The sequence below is a fragment of the Triplophysa rosa genome, linkage group LG22, assembly GCF_024868665.1.
Source record: "Triplophysa rosa linkage group LG22, Trosa_1v2, whole genome shotgun sequence".
NCBI lineage: Eukaryota > Metazoa > Chordata > Actinopteri > Cypriniformes > Nemacheilidae > Triplophysa > Triplophysa rosa.
The window spans coordinates 15,838,826-15,865,641 of record NC_079911.1 but is presented as its reverse complement, the minus strand read 5'-3'; the positions used below and the strand labels follow the sequence as shown (position 1 = coordinate 15,865,641).

The following is a 26,816-nucleotide window of genomic DNA, read 5'->3' as shown; positions in this document are numbered from 1 at the left end:
GATGTTACAGAGGACTTATTTTATTTCTTTGTTCCAACTTCCAAGTGGCCTATAGCCTACGTTAGTCATTAATAAATTATGTTAAAACATGTATAAATGACTCATTCTTGACAAAAGCTGTGTGCGTGCGCACATTTGAATAGCCTAATGTCGGGCTGTAAACGGGTTCGGGCTTTTAAAAAGCTGTCAATCAAAATATACTTGTCGGGCCGAATTCTGTCGGGCTCGGGCACTGTCGGGCCTAACCTTTAAGGCCCGATTACCGCTCTAGTGGGGATAAGGGATTATATCAGTATACCACATTCTGCTTTGTGTTCCACAGAAGAAAGTCAAAATTGAATCGGTGCTAAATGACAGAATTTTCATTTTTGGATGAGCTTCACTGTTTAGGAAAGATTATTTATTTACTTTCTATTAATTCTGGCAATAAGATAACAGTTAGCAATTCTTATGGTTTTACTTAGTAGTATTGTTTTGTTTTGTTTTGCTTGGACCTTTGATCTCATGATTCATGATGAAGGTTACAGGTCATAGACATGTCATTACTTGGTTGGATAACTTGTTTGTGGTTATTTTTAGCATCTATGTTGATAGACATTGTCAGTTATTTACTGGATTGCTTTGTGAGAATTCTCTCAAGTTTGGATTCCTGTCAACACATGTGCAATGTGCCCTTAATTTGCTCTTCGGGGAGACCAGACAGATCATTTAGTGCAATCTTTAGAGTCTGTCTGGTATCTCCTGAGAACAAATTAGAGCTGATTGCAAGTGTGATGATACCTTGCAGATACTGTAAACAACAGTGTTCATTGCACTTGGTTACATGCAAAGCAATGACATCATCCTTTTATGAGTTCCTTATAGAAAATACAAAATTATATACAATTGTATTCTTGCTGTTCACAAATGCATTTACAACTAATAAAAATTCATCCACACTTTCTTATGGTTTAATGATTTACTAGTATTCTTACAATTACACAATTTGCACCTAGTATACACCTTCTACCTTGTATACAGACTGTGCTCAAATGAATACATGTACAGTAAATAATGGCCTATATGTTGATTTTTTATTTGATTGGTTTATAACATTAACCAAATTCCTTTGAATTCCCTGTTGAGCATTGACATTCCTTTTCAAGTGCTCAGTGGTGCCAGGGTTCTAATTCACTGATGAATAATAGATCATGTCATTAATATCTCTGCTGGGAAATAACTGGAAGCCTAAAATTAATTTACGCTTCATTTAGCAAACCACTTCATGGGTTCTTTAAAAAAAAAGACAACAGGAGCACACATGGCCAAGTGGTGAAGCCCCATGTTTTTCTGGAGTCTCCACCCTGGTCCAGTGAACTTGTTCAATAGAATAATATGAAAGTTTTTTTCTATTTTTAATAAAAAAAGATTTAAACCGAAATAGTTATGCAAATATCTCAATGAAACACCGTTTTAATTATGGAATGTAAAGCATAAATTACATTGCATTACTCATTACATATTTTACAGAATAAAGCAATAGGGATGTAAGGGCCAAAGTTCTCACAAATATATTTTATGTGGTCTTTACTAGTGGCCTATAAACGCCTCGTGTTTTAAATTGAGTAATTTGTGTAAAGAATAGGTTTGGGGCATAGAAAATATCAAGAACTTCATGGCAACAAGTCAGCTGCTTAAGCCTTTGGAGACAGAGAGGGATCTAGCAACATCATCAGTATGGTGAAGGTCAGAAGAGACATTTGACCGACCTTAAACAATGACACAAATGTATAACATTTCATAACCATAGATGGTCAAAGGTAGAGGATGCTGCCTCTTGTCATTTTTGACATGTTAGGTTAAATCATCATGACCTTTGCCACCTCTGTTTCTATTTTGTTCATTGCAAGTCACACTGCACTTGTTTTTGAACTGTTGCTTTACTCTAATGAGCTTTGAGACACCAGACTAAAATGCCTCAGGTCCCATATCAACCTCTCCACAGATTTGCTTCAGCAAACACAGTGCTGCTATAGTTGGGTAATTAGCAGGTTTCTCATTATCCTTTGGAACATACACCTCATAGATGATGCAACATCACACACAAACATTTGAGGAGACTTTCCATCAAGTAAAGAAACTTTTGTAATTTGAAGAAAACTTAAACCAGTCTCCGTGCTGCTTTAGTGGTGTCAATACACAAACTCTTACAAATTCAAGATTTATTCTCAAGTAGCCAGACCTTTATGCTGTATTTCTCAACAAGCTGGTCGGAGCACACTAGAGGCCTTCAATATGACTCAAAGTGATAGTTCACCCAAAAATGCAAATTCTGTCATCATTTACTCATTCTCTTGTCATTTCATAGTCATTTCATTTAAGCGCTTAGCCTATTGTAAATACGACCAATGTATAGCTCAGAATACAGTTTCTAGCATTTAAAATCATTTAAACACATCAAAAAACTCTACGAGTCTACGATACCCGGGTATGTCAGTGGAGGTTTTGGAATTCATTCTTTCAATCCAAATTATGTAGGCTAGCTATATGTTAGAAGCAGCGGAGGTAAACTCGCTGGTTGTTAAGGCAGAATGTCAATGCAAATAGGCGACAATGCAATGCAAATATAATCTTATGGTGTATTTACAGTATATATGATGTTTGTGTAAAGGTTATTCGAAGCACCGTGATTATCCTCTGTTATTAGTTTCGAGCGGCCGTCGCGAATGTCTAGCTCATTTTCAGTGGGAGACATGCGGTAAGCTGTAAAACGCGAGGGTTTCGTTGGCGGCACGGAGGTGGTGCGCAAGCGGTGCCCAAATCCTTCCACTGGCACGGCTCTTCGCAAGCGCTCTTTTTGTGAACGGCATCCACGCTGGCTTTAACGTATCAACATTTTAGTGAGCTCAAAACACGGAGAACATAGTTTTAATAATGGAATTCCCGAAGTTACATGACCTAACAAAAAGAAGACAAATACAGAGATTTAAATAAAGAATACAGAGTGGGTTGATTTGCAAGTTAAAATACACGATACGTGCAAAATGTCATAGTAAACTGTGCCTAAAATGAGCGTCATTAGTATTAGTCATTACCGCAAAAATTGCCTGCATATTTAAAATATACATCAACTTCAGGCTGGTTAGTGACCTTGAACGTCTGCCCAGAGACATTTTCACTATGAGAGACAGCAGCACAGCAACTGTGTCCAACTGCCAAGTCTGGTGAAAGGGCCATAACATACATTGGAATGTCATGACTAGCCAATCAAAATCAAGCATTCAAAAGCGCTGTGTAACAAGTCTCAAATTTGTTCATATGAGATTGTTTGCCATTGACATTCAGTTTTTCCACAGTAGAGCACACTTTCCTTTTAAATGCTTTACACAAGCAAAACAGGCTACCAAAACCACTAAAACAACCCCCAGCAAAACACGCACCTCCTACCCAGCATGACCTAGCTTTATCATGCCGAAAGTGCCCCCTAGTGGTCGGGAGCATTTCCTTTGTGTTGTAGCTTGATTCCGTTGTGTTGTGAACTTATATTTGCTTTTTAAATTTCGTTGTCATGTGCACTAGTGGTCCACCGTAGTTTTGTACTGTAATTGAAGAATAATTCTTAAGGGCATGATCTTATTTCATATTGAACAATCTTTGTATCGTCCCGTCGAAGCACAGTTGAGTTTTTTACATTTTAGACATCCTGCCCTCGCCACAAGGGGCAAGGTCTCTATACACATGCTGTTAATATAAATGTGTCTGATATTTGGTAGTGGCTGTAGAGTGTCTGTCTTGGAGTAGTTAAAATCCAGTAAAAACAATGTGCTTTCTCTGTTTCTCATCACGCACTTGGTAAACTTTGTAATAGGTATAAGAATGATTATGTAATATTTTAAAGATCAGTAATTCTGACCATAAGTTCATAATGCAAATGCTTTAAGCATGTTAAATGGGTTCATGACTGGAAACGATTCATGTCGGGTTTAATGATGTTAAATCAAATCTTTTCACAGGTGACACAAGAGTTGCACAGCAGGTATCATGTCTTCTATGCTGTCAAACACCTCTGTAAATTCATCCTTTGTCCGTCCAGTGACTTTCTTCATCAATGGCTTTTCTAATATCTCACATGCAAAGTACTACTACATGTTTTTGTCTGTTGCGTATGTTGTGACGGTTTTGGGAAATTCTTTCATCATGTCTACCATCTATTTGGCTCGCAGGCTGCACACGGCCAAATACATTGCTGTTTTCAATTTGGCTCTTTCTGATCTGTGTGGAAACTCGGCTTTGATTCCCAAACTCATTGACATGTTTCTGTTCGATCACCAGGACATTTCGTATGAGGCCTGTTTGGCGAATATGTTTTTTGTGTTTCATTTCATGAACATGCAGTCTTTAACACTACTCGCTTTGTCTTTTGACAGACTGATCGCTATTTGTTTTCCTCTAAGATATCATGTCATTGTAACCAAATCAGTCATGTTTCTGATCATAGCGGCTATTTGGATTTTTTCGGTGACTATTTTTGCCATCCTTGTAGGTTTGCTCACTAGACTCTCGTTTTGTAGATCCACGGTGGTCAATAGTTATTTCTGTGATCACGGTCCTATTTATAGTTTAGCTTGTAATGATAATTCCATAAATATTTTTATGGTAATTATTTGCTTTGGTCTCCTGATTTGCTTGCCACTTTTACTAATAATCTTCTCTTATTTTTGCATAGCTCTGGCTTTATCTAAGATCGCACACGGTGGGGACCGGATCAAAGCCATGAAAACCTGTACATCCCATCTCTTGTTGGTGGCTATTTTTTATCTTCCAGTTTTAAGTGTTAATATTTCAGCTTTCACAGGATATCTCCATCCAAACACCCGCATAATTAACAATTCCCTCTCGCATATAATACCACCCATGCTGAATCCCATCATATACACTTTAAAGACAGACGAGGTCATGCAATCCATAAAAGACATGTATAAACGAAACAAGGTGAACCTGACAATTGAAAGAAATATTAAACGCATTGGAAGAAATTAAAAGTTATAAATACATATTAATCTCAATTATTTTAATCAGTGTGCATAAAATAAAAGGCACATTTCCTCTTGTTAATATTACTGTAAACTTTTATTGTGAATGATGCTGTTTGCTTGCGTGTTGATCAAATATTGTTTATGATAGATGCCTGTAAACATTGAACAAATATATAGTTGGCTTACCTTCTGTGTATACTTTACCTAAACGACTTATCAATTCTCTAGATTTAAACATTACGTTTTGAAATAAAGAACATTGAATCTGTATTTGTGTAAGAGGACATCATTTGTGTTGCAAGCATGACAGACATGCCCAAAGCATTTGTACTTGAACCTAATTTTGTTTTCTCCGTTCAAGCACTAAAAAGAAATTGGTTCACAATTTTAAACCGTAACGTGAGCATCTGACTGTTTTGGGAATTGTTTTGAAGAGAATAGACACGAGATGTACATTATTGCTAACTGCAAAACGTTATTTGTTATTTTTTCATGGTTTAAGAGAAACTAAATTTGTTCAAAGTTTGTATCTGATGCTTTTTATTTTTCCTGAGCTATCTGTATTTTCTAAAATTACACTGGTTGACAGGTCAACTCCTGTCTGGCGCCCGAAGTTTAATAGTTTATTTTATCAAATTTTTAAGTTTTAATTGTTATAGAAGTGGTGCCCGAACAAGGACGTGAACATTTAACTGTCAATTAAAAAAAGAGATGTAATTTGTGTGAAATATGTTTAGTGTGAATTACCATATCATCATATTTATAAAAACACTAAAGTTCAGTCGGAACCCAAGTTTAATACACTTAATACGACAAAATGGTTGAATAAAGATGCAGAAGGATTTGCAAATCATTTCATTTTCAGTTTATGTACTGTACGTCTAACACTGCATCACAAAACTTAGTGTAACAACCCAGATAGCAAAGCTAATTGATTTATTGTTGCATCAATGTTGAGAATAACCAACATTTGCTTCTACATTAAATCAGTTATATTTGCTATCACAAAAACATGTAATGCGCATTTTTAATGGCTGAATTTTTCGTGCCTATTGGTCTAACTTACACTTTTTGGATTTAAAGTGCATTTTGTATTTGAACGGTATGAGCATTAGAATTACTGTGTGAAAGACCCAACACAGCGTATTTTAATCCAATAACTTCTTGCAGAGTTTTGTACTGTAATTGAAGAATAATTCTTAAGGGCATGATCTTATTTCATATTGCACAATTTTTGTATCATCTTATTGAAGCACAGTTGAGTTTTTTACATTTTAGACATCCTGCCCTCGCCACAAGGGGCAAGGTCTCTCTAGACATGCTGTTAATATAAATGTGTCTGATATTTGGTAGTGGCTGTAGAGTGTCTGTCTTGGAGTAGTTAAAATCCAGTAAAAACAATGTGCTTTCTCTGTTTCTCATCACGCACTTGGTAAACTTTGTAATAGCTAGAATGATTATGTAATATTTTAAAGATCAGCAATTCTGACCATAAGTTCATAATGCAAATACTTTAAGCATGTTAAATGTGCTCATGACTGGAAACGATTCATGTCGGGTTTAATGATGTTAAATCAAATCTTTTCACAGGTGACACAAGAGTTGCACAGCAGGTATCATGTCTTCTATGCTGTCAAACACCTCTGTAAATTCATCCTTTGTCCGTCCAGTGACTTTCTTCATCAATGGCTTTTCTAATATCTCACATGCAAAGTACTACTACATGTTTTTGTCTGTTGCGTATGTTGTGACGGTTTTGGGAAATTCTTTCATCATGTCTACCATCTATTTGGCTCGCAGGCTGCACACGGCCAAATACATTGCTGTTTTCAATTTGGCTCTTTCTGATCTGTGTGGAAACTCGGCTTTGATTCCCAAACTCATTGACATGTTTCTGTTCGATCACCAGGACATTTCGTATGAGGCCTGTTTGGCGAATATGTTTTTTGTGTTTCATTTCATGAACATGCAGTCTTTAACACTACTCGCTTTGTCTTTTGACAGACTGATCGCTATTTGTTTTCCTCTAAGATATCATGTCATTGTAACCAAATCAGTCATGTTTCTGATCATAGCGGCTATGTGGATTTTTTCGGTGACTATTTTTGCCATCCTTGTAGGTTTGCTCACTAGACTCTCGTTTTGTAGATCCACGGTGGTCAATAGTTATTTCTGTGATCACGGTCCTATCAATAGTCTAGCTTGTAATGATAATTCCATAAATAGAGTTATGGTAAAAATTTGCTTTGGTCTCCTGATTTGCTTGCCACTTTTACTAATAATCTCCTCGTATTTTTGCATAGCTCTGGCTTTATCTAAGATCGCACACGGTGGGGACCGGATCAAAGCCATGAAAACCTGTACATCCCATCTCTTGTTGGTGGCTATTTTTTATCTTCCAGTTTTAAGTGTTAATATTTCAGCTTTCACAGGATATCTCCATCCAAACACCCGCATAATTAACAATTCCCTCTCGCATATAATACCACCCATGCTGAATCCCATCATATACACTTTAAAGACAGACGAGGTCATGCAATCCATAAAAGACATGTATAAACGAAACAAGGTGAACCTGACAATTGAAAGAAATATTAAACGCATTGGAAGAAATTAAAAGTTATAAATACATATTAATCTCAATTATTTTAATCAGTGTGCATAAAATAAAAGGCACATTTCCTCTTGTTAATATTACTGTAAACTTTTATTGTGAATGATGCTGTTTGCTTGCGTGTTGATCAAATATTGTTTATGATAGATGCCTGTAAACATTGAACAAATATATAGTTGGCTTACCTTCTGTGTATACTTTACCTAAACGACTTATCAATTCTCTAGATTTAAACATTACGTTTTGAAATAAAGAACATTGAATCTGTATTTGTGTAAGAGGACATCATTTGTGTTGCAAGCATGACAGACATGCCCAAAGCATTTGTACTTGAACCTAATTTTGTTTTCTCCGTTCAAGCACTAAAAAGAAATTGGTTCACAATTTTAAACCGTAACGTGAGCATCTGACTGTTTTGGGAATTGTTTTGAAGAGAATAGACACGAGATGTACATTATTGCTAACTGCAAAACGTTATTTGTTATTTTTTCATGGTTTAAGAGAAACTAAATTTGTTCAAAGTTTGTATCTGATGCTTTTTATTTTTCCTGAGCTATCTGTATTTTCTAAAATTACACTGGTTGACAGGTCAACTCCTGTCTGGCGCCCGAAGTTTAATAGTTTATTTTATCAAATTTTTAAGTTTTAATTGTTATAGAAGTGGTGCCCGAACAAGGACGTGAACATTTAACTGTCAATTAAAAAAAGAGATGTAATTTGTGTGAAATATGTTTAGTGTGAATTACCATATCATCATATTTATAAAAACACTAAAGTTCAGTCGGAACCCAAGTTTAATACACTTAATACGACAAAATGGTTGAATAAAGATGCAGAAGGATTTGCAAATCATTTCATTTTCAGTTTATGTACTGTACGTCTAACACTGCATCACAAAACTTAGTGTAACAACCCAGATAGCAAAGCTAATTGATTTATTGTTGCATCAATGTTGAGAATAACCAACATTTGCTTCTACATTAAATCAGTTATATTTGCTATCACAAAAACATGTAATGCGCATTTTTAATGGCTGAATTTTTCGTGCCTATTGGTCTAACTTACACTTTTTGGATTTAAAGTGCATTTTGTATTTGAACGGTATGAGCATTAGAATTACTGTGTGAAAGACCCAACACAGCGTATTTTAATCCAATAACTTCTTGCAGAGTTTTGTACTGTAATTGAAGAATAATTCTTAAGGGCATGATCTTATTTCATATTGCACAATTTTTGTATCATCTTATTGAAGCACAGTTGAGTTTTTTACATTTTAGACATCCTGCCCTCGCCACAAGGGGCAAGGTCTCTTTATACATGCTGTTAATATAAATGTGTCTGATATTTGGTAGTGGCTGTAGAGTGTCTGTCTTGGAGTAGTTAAAATCCAGTAAAAACAATGTGCTTTCTCTGTTTCTCATCACGCACTTGGTAAACTTTGTAATAGGTATAAGAATGATTATGTAATATTTTAAAGATCAGTAATTCTGACCATAAGTTCATAATGCAAATGCTTTAAGCATGTTAAATGGGTTCATGACTGGAAACGATTCATGTCGGGTTTAATGATGTTAAATCAAATCTTTTCACAGGTGACACAAGAGTTGCACAGCAGGTATCATGTCTTCTATGCTGTCAAACACCTCTGTAAATTCATCCTTTGTCCGTCCAGTGACTTTCTTCATCAATGGCTTTTCTAATATTCCACATGCAAAGTATTACTATGTGTTCTTGTCTTTGGTGTACGCTGTTACTGTTTTTGGGAATTCTTTTATCATGTATATCATCTACTTGGCCCGCAGACTTCACACGGCCAAATACGTTGCTGTGTTTCACTTGGCTTTATCTGATCTGTGCGGAAGCTCGGCGTTAATTCCAAGACTCATCAATATGTTTTTGTTCAATCATCAGGATGTTTTATACGAGGCCTGCTTGGCGAATATGTTTTTTATATATCATTTCATGAACATGCAGTCTTTAACACTACTCGCTTTGTCTTTTGACAGACTGATCGCTATTTGTTTTCCTCTAAGATATCATGTCATTGTAACCAAATCAGTCATGTTTCTGATCATAGCGGCTATTTGGATTTTTTCGGTGACTATTTTTGCCATCCTTGTAGGTTTGCTCACTAGACTCTCGTTTTGTAGATCCACGGTGGTCAATAGTTATTTCTGTGATCACGGTCCTATTTATAGTTTAGCTTGTAATGATAATTCCATAAATATTTTTATGGTAATTATTTGCTTTGGTCTCCTGATTTGCTTGCCACTTTTACTAATAATCTTCTCATATTTTTGCATAGCTCTGGCTTTATCTAAGATCGCACACGGTGGGGACCGGATCAAAGCCATGAAAACCTGTACATCCCATCTCTTGTTGGTGGCTATTTTTTATCTTCCAGTTTTAAGTGTTAATATTTCAGCTTTAACAGCATCTCTCCATCCGAACACCCGCATAATTAACAATTCCCTCTCGCAGATAATACCACCCATGCTGAATCCCATCATATACACTTTAAAGACAGACGAGGTCATGCAATCCATAAAAGACATGTATAAACGAAACAAGGTAAACCTTATGATGGAAAGAAATATAAAACACATTGGGGGAAATGAAAAATTGTAATACTTTCTCATCTTAATTCTTTATGTGCATAAAAATTAAAGGCACATTTATTCTTCAGAATATTACTATTAACTTTTATTGTCTGCATCAATGATGCTCTTTGCTTGAGTGTTGAAATATATCTAATTATAGATGGCTGTGAGCATTCAACAAATATAGTTGGCCTAACTTTTGTGTACTTCTAACAAGACAGACTTATCGAATGACTAGAATTAAACAGTACGTTTTGAAATAAAGAATATTTAATCTGTATTTGACGAAGAGTGCATCATTTGTGTTGCATGACAGACATGCCTAAAGCATTTGTGCTTGAACCTGATTGATTGCTCTGACACACTACAACAAATGGTCCACAAATGTAAACTATAAAGGTCTGAACACAGTATGCAAGCTGTTTTCAGTTTAGACGGATGTAACATTTATTTTAGGATTAGTCTTAAATCCCCAAAAGTTTTAGAACACTTCACAGCTCATCAAAACTGTGGAATACCACAAATTAACTTTGAGTCTTATGTTACGACTAAAAAAGCTTAAAAAATGTTTTGTTATATTTCAGTGTAGTCAGTTTATGCCCAAAATTTGCACACATGTTTTCTTGGAATTGTATAAACCAGCTTCTTGGGCTTTCACCCTGAGATGCTTTTTAAATAACATTGAAGTAGTTGAGCCCAGCCTCATGAATTGCGTATAAATAACACGCTGTTGCATTATCGTGAAATACGTACACCAAAGTTAGATTTTGCGTGCATATGATACGCCAATTTAGCGCACGTGCATATTAACCGGCAATTTGTCTTATTAGCCTGTCCCCTAACCCAAACCCTAAACCTAACAGTATTATTTGAATTATTTCAGCGTTTCCTCTTCATGTACGTTTCAAAATGGCTGCTCTCCAGCGTGGTGCACGCAAACATTGGCGTATCATATGCACGCAAAATCTAACTTTGGCGTACGTATTACACGATAATGCAACAGCGTGTTATTTATACGCAATTCATGAGACCGGGTTGAGTAGTTCCTATTTGTTCTGTGCTCTTATTGTCATGGTTCTGCTTCCTTAGTCATGTTTTTCTTGGTCCTGTAGCAGAGCCATGGCAAAGCCTTAGGTTTTATGTGAGAAGACCATGAGATGTTTGTTATTTGACATCTCATGTGTTTTCTCAGGTCTTGTCATTGTTCCCGCCATCTCGTTTCCTTGTTATCCTTCCCTGAGTGTTTCATTACCCACACCTGCCCTGTGTCGTTATCCCTCGTTTGTGTTCCCTATATATACCCTCATGTTTCTTTGTCTTGTGCCTTTGGATTGCGTTTCATGTGTCCATGCTTGTTCGTGTCTCGTGCGTTGTGTTGGTTCCTGGAGTTCCTGTCTTGCCTTTCTTTGCATCCCTGTATTGTGAGTTGTGTTTATTATCATTTAGTACTGGTTTTTGCCCCCTTTAGGGAAGTTTTTGGTTTCTAGTTTGTATTTTAGTTCGTCTTGTCAGACATCCCCCATCGTGGGTTTTTGTTTTGTCTTGTTATTTGTTTAATAAAGTGTTTTGTTACCCCTTCACCGCCTGCCTGCATTTGGGTTCTTTCTGCCAGACCGTGACACTTATTGGCTGCTGTTTTTCCTTTTTCAGTAGTCATCCATTTCAAAAACATTTTTATTTAATGAAATGTCAGTTTGTAATGAAACATTTTTTATACATTCAGATCAAAACCTTTTAAGATAATAAGAAACAGTTCACTTCAGTGGTAGTGTATGTAACCCAAAACCATAGTAATTTAGTACACAGCACAATGCATACATTTCCGTGGGGTCTTAAAAAGTATTAAAAGTTGATAAATCAATTTAGAGATAATTAGGGCCCTTAAAAAGTCTTAAAGGGACAGTTCACCCAAAAATGAAAATTCTGTCATCATTGACTCACCTTCGAGTTGTTCCAAATCTTTATACATTTCTTTGTTCTGATGAACACTGAGAAAGATATTTGGAATACCTATATTTAAAGCTTCACATCATGCGTGTCTCTTCAGAAGGAGTTATGGGTGATGAAAAAAGGAAATAGTTCAATTCCTGACCATATGGGACAGTGAGCGACAGCTTTGTGAGTGACAGTTTTGCGTTTCCTGCGTGTACATAGATTCCTTCTGCACCTTCTATCGCATGTCCTTAGGGAGAAGGTGTCAAGCTCTGGAGAATGATATGATATAAATCTGGCCGATAGATGTAGAATAATGACATGCTGGCAGCTTCAGACCAGGTAGAGAATGTTCCTCCTCTAATGATGGGGGTTATTCCAGAAAGCAGGTTATGTGAAAACTCAGAGTGAACCCTGAGATAAGGGAAACTCTGAGTTATCCATTCCAGAGGGCTATTCCAGAAAGTAGGTTCAACAAACTCTGAGCCTAACCCTGAACTCTGAGTTGACTTAGCCTGTGAATTGAAACTCTTGAGTTTTCAGTTCAGGACTCTCTGTCGGATGTGGTGGAGGTGTGCACCATTTCATGTTCATCTACTCAGCAGGATGTTAGGACACAGATGTGTGTTAAACGGCATCTGTTGGTGGTAAAAGCTACTACAAGTTAAAATATCTACTGAATAAACTTTTACTTGGTTTAATATGTGAAATAAAAACCAAAGCGAGGAGCCATCGTGAGACTGTTTTTATATTTAATTTTTAGCCAATTTAAATGAAATAAAATAGCCTAAAATTAAATAAAATAAAACATTGAACAACATTCATCCACTTCCTCAAAGGCTAATATAAAAGAAAGTGATGTTACATTCAAAATGAAAAGACGACTAAAACTCTGTCAGTGATTTTTTATTACGGCCACAGCCAGAAAATGTCTTCTTCCTGTTTTCTCCCCTGTTGCCATGGTGAATCATAGTATCGGAGCTCCATTGATGATGGCTTTTTACTAGTCGTCAGGCACAAGCTCAACTCAGAGTTAACATATACTCAGAGTCGACTTACCTAACTCAGATCAGCTGTTCTGGAACTGAAAACTCAAGAGTTTCACTTCACAGGGTAAGTCAAATCAGAGTTCAGGGTTAGGCTCAGAGTTTGTTGAACCTCCTTTTGGAATACCCCCCATGACCTGTTTATGAAGTTCACATGAGTTGTTATTCTGCAAACTGACATGTAGAAATTACATAAATGAAAAGGTAAGTATAAAGCATTCCACTAATCAAAAAGTATGCTAACCGATGGGTGTGAAACTAACATAAGATATAAGCATATGTACAGAAAATAGTTTAAACATGTAGCTTAGTTGCAGTCTAAGAGCAAAGTGCTAAGTGACAGTAATGTCTAGACATCATTAGCATGATTTGTATCCTTGAGGGGCTGAACTCATTCTTGTATTATTTGTTTTATAGTCAGCAGATGGTCCAGACCTCACTGACACTCCGGTGGCTCTGCTGACAGTTGATGACACTACTGATGCGGCCCTCTTCAGCCCTGAGAGCATCTGTATTGTTGTGGAGGATGAAATACTTGTGAGTGGTCCCACAAATCTGGCTGACTCATTTCTCCTGCTCCTTGGGTACGTCTATGCACTAGACCTACAGTACCCAAAGAATCTCGAACTTACATTCATCCAAAAAGTTGTGATGTGTCTTGAGGACAACAAACCACTGAAAGGGCGTCTAATGACGCTGAAGAATGATTTGTTCAATGAGTGAATCACTCAGAATGGATTATTTGTTGAGCTGAGTATTGAGGAAGTTTTTTGGTTTTTTTCCCCTCTTTACAAATGTAATCATTTGCATCTTACCTCAGATTTAAGATGTGACACTGTTTGCCTCTTCTACCTCAGACATTCAAAAAGTGTTAAATGGCTCCACATTCTAATAGTTGTCATTGCTGTTGAGGATGGATTATACTTAGAATCTTATTGAATTTTATCATGAATCCTTTGTGAGTTTTTATCATAATGTTTATTGAATAATGTGAGATGGAGACCCAAAATACTGAATCTACCCTCTGTAGCAATGACCACTATCAGAATATGGAACTATTAACACTTAATGTACTTTAAAACAGATTTTGTTTTTGAGTCATTTCCTTTTGTTTTAATTTATGACAAGCACTTTGTTTTGACTGAGCTCCTTTGATTCGTGCCTTTTAAAAAGCACATTGTGTTGAATAAAAAAAGTTGTTAAATTGTCACTGTGGTGTCACTTTCATGTTTTCTAATATTATTAGCTGATTATAATTGTGTAGTGGGCTGACATCAGTATTTCAGTTTAGAATTAATTTTGAGTGCATGTCCCACATTTTGAGTTGAAAAATATTAAAAATTTTGAGTGTATTTCCCACATTTTGAGTTGAAAAATATTAAAAATTTGATTATTCCCACATTTTGAGTTGAAAAATATTAAAAATTTTGAGTGTATTTCCCACATTTTGAGTTGAAAAATATTAAAAATTTTGAGTGTATTTCCCACATTATATGAGTTGAAAAATATTTAAAATTTTGAGTGAATTACTCCCTAATTATAAGTTGAGGAATATCAATATTTATAAGATAACATTGAGATAATTTAAGGCAACTATAAATAAAAATTTTATTTTATGTAAACTTAAAACATTTAAAAACATCACTAAAATATTTTTGTGTAATCTGTTACAAAATAATTTTTGAGTTCTGTGAACTTATTAGGGTTTACAGTGCNTGTAAAAGGTGCAGCCGCATCCAGCGGTGAGTCCAGCCGGTGCAGCCGGCGTCCAGTCCGGTGCACCGGCGTCCAATCCGGTGGTGCTCGCCGATGTCCTGTCCAGTGTCCAGTCCGGTGCAGCCGGCGTCCAGTCCGTGCGTGGCAGTCTGCGTCTGGTAGTCCACTGTGTCTGCCGTCTAGTCCGTGTCCAGTCTTGTGTCTAGTCCCGTGTCCAGTCTTGTGTCTAGTCCCGTGTCCAGTCTTGTGTCTAGTCCCGTGTCCAATCTTGTGTCTAGTCCCGTGTCCAGTCTTGTGTCTAGTCCCGTGTCCAGTCTTGTGTCTAGTCCCGTGTCCAGTCTTGTCTAGTCCCGTGTCCAGTCTTGTGTCTAGTCCCGTGTCCAGTCTTGTGTCCAGTCTTGTGTCCAGTCTTGTGTCCAGGCCTGTGTCCAGTCTTGTGTCCAGTCTTGTGTCCAGGCCTGTGTCCAGTCATGTGATCCAGCCGGCGTCCAGTCCGGTGATCCAGCCGGCGTCCAGTCCGGTGATCCAGCCGGCGTCCAGTCCGGTGATCCAGCCGGCGTCCAGTCCGGTGATCCAGCCGGCGTAAGAATAGCAGGGTGATTTGGGTTTGTAGTTTTTAAGTTCACTAGAGAGATTTCTTAAGCTCACTGAACACAGACTTTACATTTTTGAATGTTTAAAGCAAGGTATACATACTGTTTACCTGATTCGGTTTTGCTTTGCAAATCTTATGGATGGGACTACAGACTTTTCGATAAAAAGAAGCAGCCAAAAGCACCTTCAAACCAACCTCAGAAGATGGCTTCAAAAAACATTTTAACCACCATCCCTGCATTTCTGAGCAGCTCTGCAGTTTATAGTTCTTTCCCTATGAGTCTTTTGGTCGTTTTATTGGAATATTTGATTGAACAAAACTTTTCATGTGCGTGTAGTTATGAATGGAATTTGTGGCTAATAGTGCTCATGTTCATTGGACCTTCTGTTTTTATATTTGCGTTAATGCTCACCGTGTTAGGACCCTGCTGCTCTCTGGATACAACGGCCAAACATCAGTTTCATTTCTGTAAAGCTTTGGGACATTGTCTGATTCCTCCTGTTACATGGATTATCGTATTGTTACTTGATGGTGATTTTTTGGCTTGTCTCAGGACAACATGGAATGGAAATTATGTTTTTGATGAAGAGTTAAACAGAATGTGGTGTAAACCTGAACGAGCCCTTAAATTATGCACTGACGTTTTAAAACAAATGTATCAGGAGTTTATCTGCGATTCTCAGGTAAATATCACATATAGTAATTTGTGGTTACAACCACAGTGCTTCATTCAGAAGTTGTTATTGTTTTTTTTCTTATTGTCTTATTTCTTGCTCTTACTGTCATGGTTCTGCTTCCTTAGTCATGTTTTTCTTGGTCCTGTAGCAGAGCCATGGCAAAGCCTTAGGTTTTATGTGAGAAGACCATGAGATGTTTGTTATTTGACATCTCATGTGTTTTCTCAGGTCTTGTCATTGTTCCCGCCATCTCGTTTCCTTGTTATCCTTCCCTGAGTGTTTCATTACCCACACCTGCCCTGTGTCGTTATCCCTCGTTTGTGTTCCCTATATATACCCTCATGTTTCTTTGTCTTGTGCCTTTGGATTGCGTTTCATGTGTCCATGCTTGTTCGTCATGCAGCGATCTTTAGAGGGGTAGGTGCTAAAAGATGTGGGATTGCAATCGCATTTCGAGGGGTTGTTCTTGAGAAGGGCATTAAAAAAGGCCACTTTGTGCATCAAGGGGAAAACCGTCAGGTTCTCAAGCACCCTTAGTCCCACCTCTGAACGTGCCTCTATACATCTGTATACATTGCATTTATTCATTTGGCAAATGCTTTAGTTTATACCAAGCAGTTGTGCATTCAACCTTTTACATTTTCTCATATTTTGTCCTGTGTTTACTGGGATTAAACATGAAGGATGGGGCAGTTATACTGTAAAATGGCATCTTAGGTCACATGCCAGCATGCCGTAACAAAACTGAAAGTGAGACCAATAACAAGTCATGCTTTTTAAAGATATTTTACAAACAAATTTATTTTGACTTACCTGTCATAAATGATGTTCCAAGTGTATTGAATGCAATGTGTTTAAGTAGAAGAAATCAATAAAGATACATGTATGTGTCTGTTCTGTCAAACTGAAAGTCAAAAGTGCATGGAGCAGCAAAACACAGCAAAAATATTTCCAGATTTTCCATACAATATATTTCCATATAATTCCATAATGACCAAAAACATGTTAAAATCATTAAGAGCAATGTGTTACTTGTGTTCAAAACCCCATTTTATTCTCACATTTTATTTATTTTATTCTCACATTTTATTCACATTTTATTTTGGATTATATAGCAGTTTAAATTTAAGATTAAGGGAAATGGCAAATTATTAAATGTACAGTACTGTATAACTAGTTTCTGTCCACGTAGTTTACATTACATTAGTTTACATGTTTACATTTGAGCAGTTTTGTCTCTGTATCATATTAGTACCCAGGAATACAATATTGTGTGTGTTTGTTCGTTTATATCAATGAGCAAATCTGCACCACAAAAGAATAGCAGGGTGATTTGGGTTTGTAGTTTTTAAGTTCACTAGAGAGATTTCTTAAGCTCACTGAACACAGACTTTACATTTTTGAATGTTTAAAGCAAGGTATACATACTGTTTACCTGATTCGGTTTTGCTTTGCAAATCTTATGGATGGGACTACAGACTTTTCGATAAAAAGAAGCAGCCAAAAGCACCTTCAAACCAACCTCAGAAGATGGCTTCAAAAAACATTTTAACCACCATCCCTGCATTTCTGAGCAGCTCTGCAGTTTATAGTTCTTTCCCTATGAGTCTTTTGGTCGTTTTATTGGAATATTTGATTGAACAAAACTTTTCATGTGCGTGTAGTTATGAATGGAATTTGTGGCTAATAGTGCTCATGTTCATTGGACCTTCTGTTTTTATATTTGCGTTAATGCTCACCGTGTTAGGACCCTGCTGCTCTCTGGATACAACGGCCAAACATCAGTTTCATTTCTGTAAAGCTTTGGGACATTGTCTGATTCCTCCTGTTACATGGATTATCGTATTGTTACTTGATGGTGATTTTTTGGCTTGTCTCAGGACAACATGGAATGGAAATTATGTTTTTGATGAAGAGTTAAACAGAATGTGGTGTAAACCTGAACGAGCCCTTAAATTATGCACTGACGTTTTAAAACAAATGTATCAGGAGTTTATCTGCGATTCTCAGGTAAATATCACATATAGTAATTTGTGGTTACAACCACAGTGCTTCATTCAGAAGTTGTTATTGTTTTTTTTCTTATTGTCTTATTTCTTGCTCTTACTGTCATGGTTCTGCTTCCTTAGTCATGTTTTTCTTGGTCCTGTAGCAGAGCCATGGCAAAGCCTTAGGTTTTATGTGAGAAGACCATGAGATGTTTGTTATTTGACATCTCATGTGTTTTCTCAGGTCTTGTCATTGTTCCCGCCATCTCGTTTCCTTGTTATCCTTCCCTGAGTGTTTCATTACCCACACCTGCCCTGTGTCGTTATCCCTCGTTTGTGTTCCCTATATATACCCTCATGTTTCTTTGTCTTGTGCCTTTGGATTGCGTTTCATGTGTCCATGCTTGTTCGTGTCTCGTGCGTTGTGTTGGTTCCTGGAGTTCCTGTCTTGCCTTTCTTTGCATCCCTGTATTGTGAGTTGTGTTTATTATCATTTAGTACTGGTTTTTGCCCCCTTTAGGGAAGTTTTTGGTTTCTAGTTTGTATTTTAGTTCGTCTTGTCAGACATCCCCCATCGTGGGTTTTTGTTTTGTCTTGTTATTTGTTTAATAAAGTGTTTTGTTACCCCTTCACCGCCTGCCTGCATTTGGGTTCTTTCTGCCAGACCGTGACACTTATTGGCTGCTGTTTTTCCTTTTTCAGTAGTCATCCATTTCAAAAACATTTTTATTTAATGAAATGTCAGTTTGTAATGAAACATTTTTTATACATTCAGATCAAAACCTTTTAAGATAATAAGAAACAGTTCACTTCAGTGGTAGTGTATGTAACCCAAAACCATAGTAATTTAGTACACAGCACAATGCATACATTTCCGTGGGGTCTTAAAAAGTATTAAAAGTTGATAAATCAATTTAGAGATAATTAGGGCCCTTAAAAAGTCTTAAAGGGACAGTTCACCCAAAAATGAAAATTCTGTCATCATTGACTCACCTTCGAGTTGTTCCAAATCTTTATACATTTCTTTGTTCTGATGAACACTGAGAAAGATATTTGGAATACCTATATTTAAAGCTTCACATCATGCGTGTCTCTTCAGAAGGAGTTATGGGTGATGAAAAAAGGAAATAGTTCAATTCCTGACCATATGGGACAGTGAGCGACAGCTTTGTGAGTGACAGTTTTGCGTTTCCTGCGTGTACATAGATTCCTTCTGCACCTTCTATCGCATGTCCTTAGGGAGAAGGTGTCAAGCTCTGGAGAATGATATGATATAAATCTGGCCGATAGATGTAGAATAATGACATGCTGGCAGCTTCAGACCAGGTAGAGAATGTTCCTCCTCTAATGATTGTAAAACTGTGACTTTGTATTGAATGTACGTTGTTGTAACATTACATTGTTTGTTCACCACTTGAAATGAAATTCTATGATGCTGAGTGTGTTTCTCGGTTCCAGGTGACACGAAAGCCAGAGCATGCAGTCACAATCTTCTGTAAATTCAACCTTTGTTCGTCCCGCAACCTTTTTCATTAATGGCTTTTCTAATGTTCCACATGGAAAGTATTACTATGTGTTCTTGTCTTTGGTGTACGCTGTTACTGTTTTTGGGAATTCTTTTATCATGTATATCATCTACTTGGCCCGCAGACTTCACACGGCCAAATACGTTGCTGTGTTTCACTTGGCTTTATCTGATCTGTGCGGAAGCTCGGCGTTAATTCCAAGACTCATCAATATGTTTTTGTTCAATCATCAGGATGTTTTATACGAGGCCTGCTTGGCGAATATGTTTTTTATATATCATTTCATGAACATGCAGTCTTTAACACTACTCGCTTTGGCTTGCGACAGACTGATCGCTATTTGTTTTCCTTTGAGGTATCATGCTATTGTAACCAGAACAGCCATGTGTCTGGTCATAGCGGTTATGTGGATGTTTTCTGTGACATATTTCTCTGTATATGTGAGCTTTGTGAATAGACTGTCTTTCTGTAGAACGAATGTGGTCGATAGTTATTATTGTGATCACGGTCCCATCTACAGACTAGCTTGTAATGATAATTCCTTAAATGTTTTGATCACGAAAATTACCTTTGGTCTCTTGATTTGTCTGCCGCTGATACTGATAGCCATTTCATATCTCTGTATTTGTGTGGCACTGTGTAGAATTGCACACGGTGGTGACCGGACAAAAGCCATGAAAACTTTAACTTCACATCTCATGTTGGTGGCCATTTTTTATCTCCCGTCCTTAAGCCTTAATGCTCTAGGTTTTACAACACCTATGCATCCAAACGCCCGGATCATTAACAATTCCCTGACGCAGACGATACCGCCCATGCTGAATCCCATCATATACACTTTAAAGACAGAAGAGGTCATGCAATCCATAAAAGAACTGTACAAACGCAACAAGGTGAATTTTACTACAGAAAAAAAAGATCAAATGCTTTCATAGAAAAAAATTCATGAATGCGGTTTTAAGCTTGCATCAGTGTGTAAGAAACACTTGGGAAGACATTTTGTTTAAAATGTTATTGTTAAATGTTCATTATCTGTAATTGTTTGTAATATTTGTACTACTGTAGGTTATTAATCCGTTTTTCTGTGTGTGTTTTTTTTTAAACATACTGCTTTAATGAATAGTCATTCTATTCAAACAAATGCAGTTTATTGATGCTGAGTATCACTCAACTGTATGGGCAATGCATTTACTTACAGGATGCAATTAAATTTAGTCACAAGACGAATATTTAATGAAATGTTCTTATACTGTACATTATTTGTTTATATACACCTAACCCACAAATACAGTACACTTTTTTTATCCTTAACAAAAAGTATTGTGCAGTTGACTTAATACAGCGATGTAGTCAGATGTACAGTTTCACTGAAATACAGTATATTTTATAAAAATTATTATTAGCCAAATAATTTCCCGTGGTATTTAGAAGGTACTCTAAGAAACAAAAATAACCATGGTACCCTTGTAAAAAATGTAACAGTACCAGGTTCTTTTTGGTATTTTATTCTTTTGCTGTGTTTAAGGAAACACTTTGGCAAGTTAAATAGTGGAATTCAATTCTAAATAAGATAAAATCTGAAATAAAATATTGAATTAAAATAAGATATATTGTTTTAGTTAGAAAAAATAGAAACCCTAGTAACATTTTGCTTTGCATAAGATTCCTTGTGAGGGGGACCGGATCAAATCATGTTAGTGAGAATGTTATATCTCACACTTTGAAGTAACATTATTGCAACCACATTAAATTAATTTGTCCAAATGCCTGGATAATTACTGTACCAACTCCCTACCATGCTGAATCCTGTCATTCGAAAACATTCTAAAGACAGACATGTTTGTCCAGTCCATGAAAACACTTTAAACATACAAGGTGAATGTTAATACAGAAAAAAATAAAATGCATTAGGAGAACAAATATTTTATGGGTACAATTTCTCACATCGTCTGATGTAAGAAACAGGTGGAGATGCATTTTCTGCTCAATATTATTGTTCGTTGATTTTTATTAGGCCTATTTGCATTAATAACACTCTGTGTTTGTTACAAATATGTGACCCTGGATCACAAAACCAGTCTTAAGTAGCACGGGAACATTTTTAGTAAAAGACAAAAATACATTGTGTGGGTCAAAATTATCGATTTTTCTTTTATGCCAAAAGTCATTAGGATATTAAGTAAAGATCATGTTCCATGAAGATTAGTACCAACCATCGCCCCAAAAGAAAGGCTACAGTGTTTTTCACCTATAAAACAGGAAGATTTAATTAAACTTATTGCAACATCTAAACCTACAACTTGCTTATTAGACCCCATACCAACTAAATTATTAAAAGAGTTATTACCCGTTGCAATTGAGCCCATTTATAACATTATCAACTCGTCAATTAATCTAGGCCATGTCCCAGGAGCCTTTAAACTGGCCGTCATTAAGCCTCTTATCAAGAAACCAAACTTAGACCCCAATGAACTAGGAAACTATAGACCGATTTCAAATCTCCCTTACCTGTCTAAAATACTAGAAAAAGTAGTGTCCACTCAGTTGTGCTCTTTCTTACAAAATAATGACATACACGAAAAATTCCAGTCAGGCTTTAGACCGCATCATAGTACTGAAACTGCGCTCGTTAAAATTACAAACGACCTGCTTATAGCATCAGATAAAGGTAACATCTCACTCCTAGTCCTGCTTGACCTTAGTGCTGCGTTCGATACTGTAGACCATAAAATACTTCTAGATCGCTTACACAATTATACCGGTATTCAGGGACAGGCACTACAATGGTTCAGATCTTACTTATCAGACAGACATCAATTTGTCCATTTAAATGGGGAATCATCAAATCTAACGCAAGTAAATTATGGATTACCTCAGGGATCGGTTTTAGGACCCTTGCTATTCTCCATATACATGCTGCCCCTTGGAAACATTATTAGAAAACATGGAATTAGCTTCCACTGTTATGCAGATGATACTCAGCTATATATCTCATCAAGACCAGATGATTCCTTCCAACTATCCAAATTGGCAGAGTGCATCGACGATATAAAGCATTGGATGACTTGTAATTTCCTTCTTTTAAATTCTAATAAAACAGAAATATTACTTATCGGACCAAAGACACGTGAGCAGAATATTTCGGATTATGACCTGCAAATTGAAGGCTGCACTGTTACTCCAACAAATACAGTTAAAGACCTTGGCGTTATATTAGACAGCAACCTGTCATTTAAAAATCACATCTCAAATGTCACAAAAACAGCCTTCTTCCACCTTAGAAATGTTGCCAAATTGCGAAATATTTTATGTGTGGCTGATGCAGAGAAGCTCATTCATGCATTTGTGACCTCAAGACTTGATTACTGTAATGCACTGCTTAGTGGTTGTCCTGCATCATCAATAAACAAACTACAGTTAGTTCAGAATGCAGCTGCCAGAGTTCTAACCAGGTCCAGAAAATACGATCACATAACCCCAATGTTATCAACCCTTCACTGGTTACCCATTAAGTATCGTATTGACTTTAAAGTTCTTTTAATTACTTATAAAGCCTTAAACGGTTTAGCCCCTACCTACATAACAGAGCTTCTACCACACTACAACCCATCACGCTCTCTAAGATCTCAAAACTCCACACTTTTGATAACACCTAGAATAACTAAATCCACCAAAGGGGGTAGAGCTTTCTCATACGTAGCACCTAAACTCTGGAATAGCCTCCCACAGTTGCTCCTTCTCCTCCTTGCGCAATCCACAGTTTGAGAACCCAAACCTCTGATCTAAAGGTCCATGCATCGCACATCATGGCCACTCTGCAGAGGTAAGGGATGTTTTTACACTTATCCTTACAGAAAACCCCCGGTGGTGCGCAGCATGTTGTATTTCTAGCTCTACTTTTTACATTTGCTATTTGAAGTACTGCAATATATCGCAAATGTGTATCATATCGAAATACATAGCAATATATTGTATCGTGACCCAACTACATTCACATTTACGCATTTGGCAGATGCTTCCAAAGTTTTTTATCTAAATGTTTTCTGTTTCTAACTATATGCAATCCCATGGGATCGAACCCATGACCTTGGCGTTGCTAGCACCATGCTCTAACCACTGAGCCACAGGAAAGATATCTATTGTAATATGTATCGTATCGGGAGGCACTTGCCAATACACAGCCCTAATTTCTTATAATAAAAAGTTGATTTCTGGAAACTTTTGGGAACACCTGCAAGACATCCTTTTAGACATAAGGAAATGCAAGCATTCCGGTACACTTCACTATTCTTTTACAGTGGTAGTGCAGATCACTCTTCTAACTTATAGCCTGAGGTGCCAAAAACCTCATTCTTATGAAGTACATGGATTCTTTTGCCTTGTTGGACAGGGACAGGCCATTTTGTAAGCTCCACCTCAGTCCTCCTGTATGCATCCAGAGTCACAGTGCAGACATATTGACACCTAGTGGCACACAGTACATAACGCCAATGAAAAGGTCGTCAGTTATGGATGCCGTTTTTTTCACATTAAGCCACAATGATTTCCCAAAGTAAAAGTGTGTGATCAACACAATGAAAGTGACAAATGGATTTTTTTTAGATAGGTTTTGGTTTATTTGCAATGTACCGTTAAATCGTAATTATTGATATAAGCTCCAAATTATACACTAAAACATTGATGCTACATGAAAATAAATATTACCACAATAATAAGCACCACAGAATTGTACAAGAACTATAAAAAGGTTGGGTGAAACTAACTATTTGTTACAGTGCGTTATACTTTAAAAGTAACAAATTTACTGTGTGTGCGTGAACGTGATTTTACACATTTTCAAAATCACTGCTCACTTATTATAAAACTTGGAAATGAAAGGAAAATGATCACTGATCATACTAGGATTGGCAATACTTTGATTGGCTTTGATTGGTCTATTGACTGCTCTGAAGGGGGCGTATCATTGGTAGAGGCCGTCAGCTGGTAATAGGCTAAAATAATTGACACCTCTCCATGCAGTATACTGTATATATAACGGCTCAGGGAAACTGAGCACAGCAAATTTGTGCAGGATATTTTGCTGTCCTTCACCTTTCTGTGAGTCATCACTTTCTGTGAATCATTACTAGAGTTTTCATGATCCTAAACTTTATGTTTTAGATACTATGTGTTGTAATGTTTGCTAAAGAGAATGTTATTATTTTTCCAGATTTACCTAAAGGGTATCGTGATTTCTTTCATTTTTCTGACCAAACAGGATGAGTGAGGGAATTTGACCATGATTCAACACGTCACTGAAAACAGAAACATTTCCTTCCTGTCTGCTGGATTCTTTGGTATACCTAATACTAATATGTATTGCTTTTTGTTTGCATTGTTACTGTTCTAGGAAACTCCTACCTAATGTTTGTTATCATTTACTAACATTTATGAGCTGTAATCCCTCAGGCAGCTGGACTTTTGGAGCTTTTGGAACCAGTTAATCCCATATGGATTGTGCATGTGTTCAGCATTCTCTGTTTTGTACAGTTCAATAACTTACTCTCACCTTTCTTTCTCATGAAAGTTTATCACGTTCTGTGGTCATACTTGTTCATTTCTCCTGTGATCACTAGTTCTTTTTGAATCTTTACACATCCATCACTTTTCAGGTTTTGTGACGGTACACAAAACTGTCACTTAGCACTTTGTAGAATGTTACTGTATATAATTACTATGTAAGACAATAATTATTTGTATAAGTTTGTATCATTTGTATATCGTGTTGTGTCAGTCATATTTTAAATGTTTTAGTATATTTGAAAACATTTGCAACAATCAACTGTGACTCAATAACATTTCTGTTGTCATTTTGTGTCAATCTTTTCACATCTTTTTTTATGAAGGAGATGTTATGTTCACATAATACATTGTGAGCTGGAAATGAAATCGCTGTAATCATTTTGCATTTCTAAAACCAGTTCTTTATCGCAGGTGATGCGCAAAACCGGACATCGGACAACTTAACTACGCCGACAGCTTCATCTGCTAATTCAACCTTTGTTCGTCCTGCAGCATTCTTCATTAATGGATTTTCTAATATTCCACATGCAAAGTATTACTATGTGTTCTTGTGTTTGGTCTACGCTGTTACTGTTTTTGGGAATTCTTTCATCATGTCGACCATATATTTGGCCCGCAGACTTCACACGGCCAAATATGTCGCTGTCTTTCACCTGGCTTTATCTGATCTCGGCGGAAGCTCGGTGCTGATTCCAAAACTCATAGACATGTTTTTGTTTGATCATCAGTATATTTCATATGAAGCTTGTTTGACTAATATGTTTTTTGTATTTCATTTCATGAACCTGCAGTCTTTTACACTCCTCATATTGGCTTACGACCGTCTGATTGCTATTTGTTGTCCCCTAAAGTACCATGCCATCATAACCAAATCATCCATATCATGCATCTTAAGTGCAGCCTGGATTTGTTCATTCATTTTATTTGCTGCACTTGTAGGATTGGTCAATAGACTCTCGTTTTGTAGATCTATTGTTGTGAATAGTTATTTCTGTGATCACGGCCCTGTCATTAGTCTTTCCTGTAACGATAATTCTATAAATTATAGGTTGGCATATATTTTGTTTGGCCTCTTGATTTGCGCGCCAGTGGCGCTGATAACCAGTTCATATTTGTGCATCGCTGCAGCATTGCTTAAACTTGCACATGGCGCTGACCGGAAGAAAGCCATGAAAACCTGCACCTCCCATCTTGCATTGGTGGCCATTTTTTATCTCCCAATTTTAAGCGTGAATGTTAAATCTATCGCAACATCTATTGATCCAAATGTCCGGATCATTAACAATTCCCTGACGCAGATAATACCACCCATGCTGAATCCCATCATATACACTCTAAAGACAGAAGAGGTCATGCAATCCATAAAAGAACTGTACAAACGCAACAAGGTGGCCACTTTGGTGTCCAAAAATGCAAAACGGGAAAATGTAATGAGAAATACATAAATGTTTATTTCAGTGAGTGAGGAAAGTACAGAACCATACATCTTGACATTTATATTTCTGTTTGTTTACTAGTGTTATAATGAAAATGTTATGCTGCTGT

General features: G+C 36.8%; 5 protein-coding genes across 5 annotated transcripts; all 5 read left to right on the top strand.

The window, feature by feature from the left end:
* The first annotated feature begins 4,020 nt into the window (after positions 1-4,020).
* Positions 4,021-5,019, top strand: LOC130545886 (olfactory receptor 1-like). Its single transcript, XM_057320794.1, has one exon. It carries the CDS (start codon positions 4,021-4,023, stop codon positions 5,017-5,019), a length of 999 nt encoding a protein of 332 aa, XP_057176777.1.
* Positions 5,020-6,594: 1,575 nt separating this feature from the next.
* Positions 6,595-7,632, top strand: LOC130545889 (olfactory receptor 1-like). The gene has a single exon (XM_057320798.1). It carries the CDS (start codon positions 6,634-6,636, stop codon positions 7,630-7,632), a length of 999 nt encoding a protein of 332 aa, XP_057176781.1. The 5' UTR covers positions 6,595-6,633.
* A 1,617-nt stretch (positions 7,633-9,249) lies between these two features.
* Positions 9,250-14,868, top strand: LOC130545888 (olfactory receptor 1-like). Its single transcript, XM_057320797.1, has 2 exons — positions 9,250-10,200; positions 14,752-14,868. The coding sequence occupies exons 1-2, from the start codon at positions 9,250-9,252 to the stop codon at positions 14,788-14,790; spliced, it is 990 nt and encodes a 329-aa protein (XP_057176780.1). The 3' UTR covers positions 14,791-14,868.
* A 4,789-nt stretch (positions 14,869-19,657) lies between these two features.
* LOC130546446 (olfactory receptor 1468-like) lies at positions 19,658-20,644 on the top strand. Its single transcript, XM_057321711.1, has one exon. The coding sequence runs from the start codon at positions 19,661-19,663 to the stop codon at positions 20,642-20,644; it is 984 nt and encodes a 327-aa protein (XP_057177694.1). The 5' UTR covers positions 19,658-19,660.
* A 4,343-nt stretch (positions 20,645-24,987) lies between these two features.
* On the top strand, positions 24,988-26,716 carry LOC130546443 (olfactory receptor 6N1-like). The gene is made up of 2 exons (XM_057321709.1): positions 24,988-25,045; positions 25,683-26,716. Exons 1-2 carry the CDS (start codon positions 24,988-24,990, stop codon positions 26,714-26,716), a joined length of 1,092 nt encoding a protein of 363 aa, XP_057177692.1.
* The last annotated feature ends 100 nt before the right edge of the window (positions 26,717-26,816 follow it).

What these genes read in the sequence shown, in the direction of transcription:
- LOC130545886 (XM_057320794.1), top strand. Translation starts at nt 4,021, where the DNA reads ATGTCTTCTATGCTGTCAAACACCTCTGTAAATTCATCCTTTGTCCGT.
- LOC130545889 (XM_057320798.1), top strand. Translation starts at nt 6,634, where the DNA reads ATGTCTTCTATGCTGTCAAACACCTCTGTAAATTCATCCTTTGTCCGT.
- LOC130545888 (XM_057320797.1), top strand. Translation starts at nt 9,250, where the DNA reads ATGTCTTCTATGCTGTCAAACACCTCTGTAAATTCATCCTTTGTCCGT. An exon ending in ACATGTATAAACGAAACAAG is followed by an intron (nt 10,201 to 14,751) that starts GTAAACCTTATG and finishes CCTAATTATAAG; the next exon opens with TTGAGGAATATCAATATTTA.
- LOC130546446 (XM_057321711.1), top strand. Translation starts at nt 19,661, where the DNA reads ATGCAGTCACAATCTTCTGTAAATTCAACCTTTGTTCGTCCCGCAACC.
- LOC130546443 (XM_057321709.1), top strand. Translation starts at nt 24,988, where the DNA reads ATGATTCAACACGTCACTGAAAACAGAAACATTTCCTTCCTGTCTGCT. An exon ending in CCTGTCTGCTGGATTCTTTG is followed by an intron (nt 25,046 to 25,682) that starts GTATACCTAATA and finishes TCTTTATCGCAG; the next exon opens with GTGATGCGCAAAACCGGACA.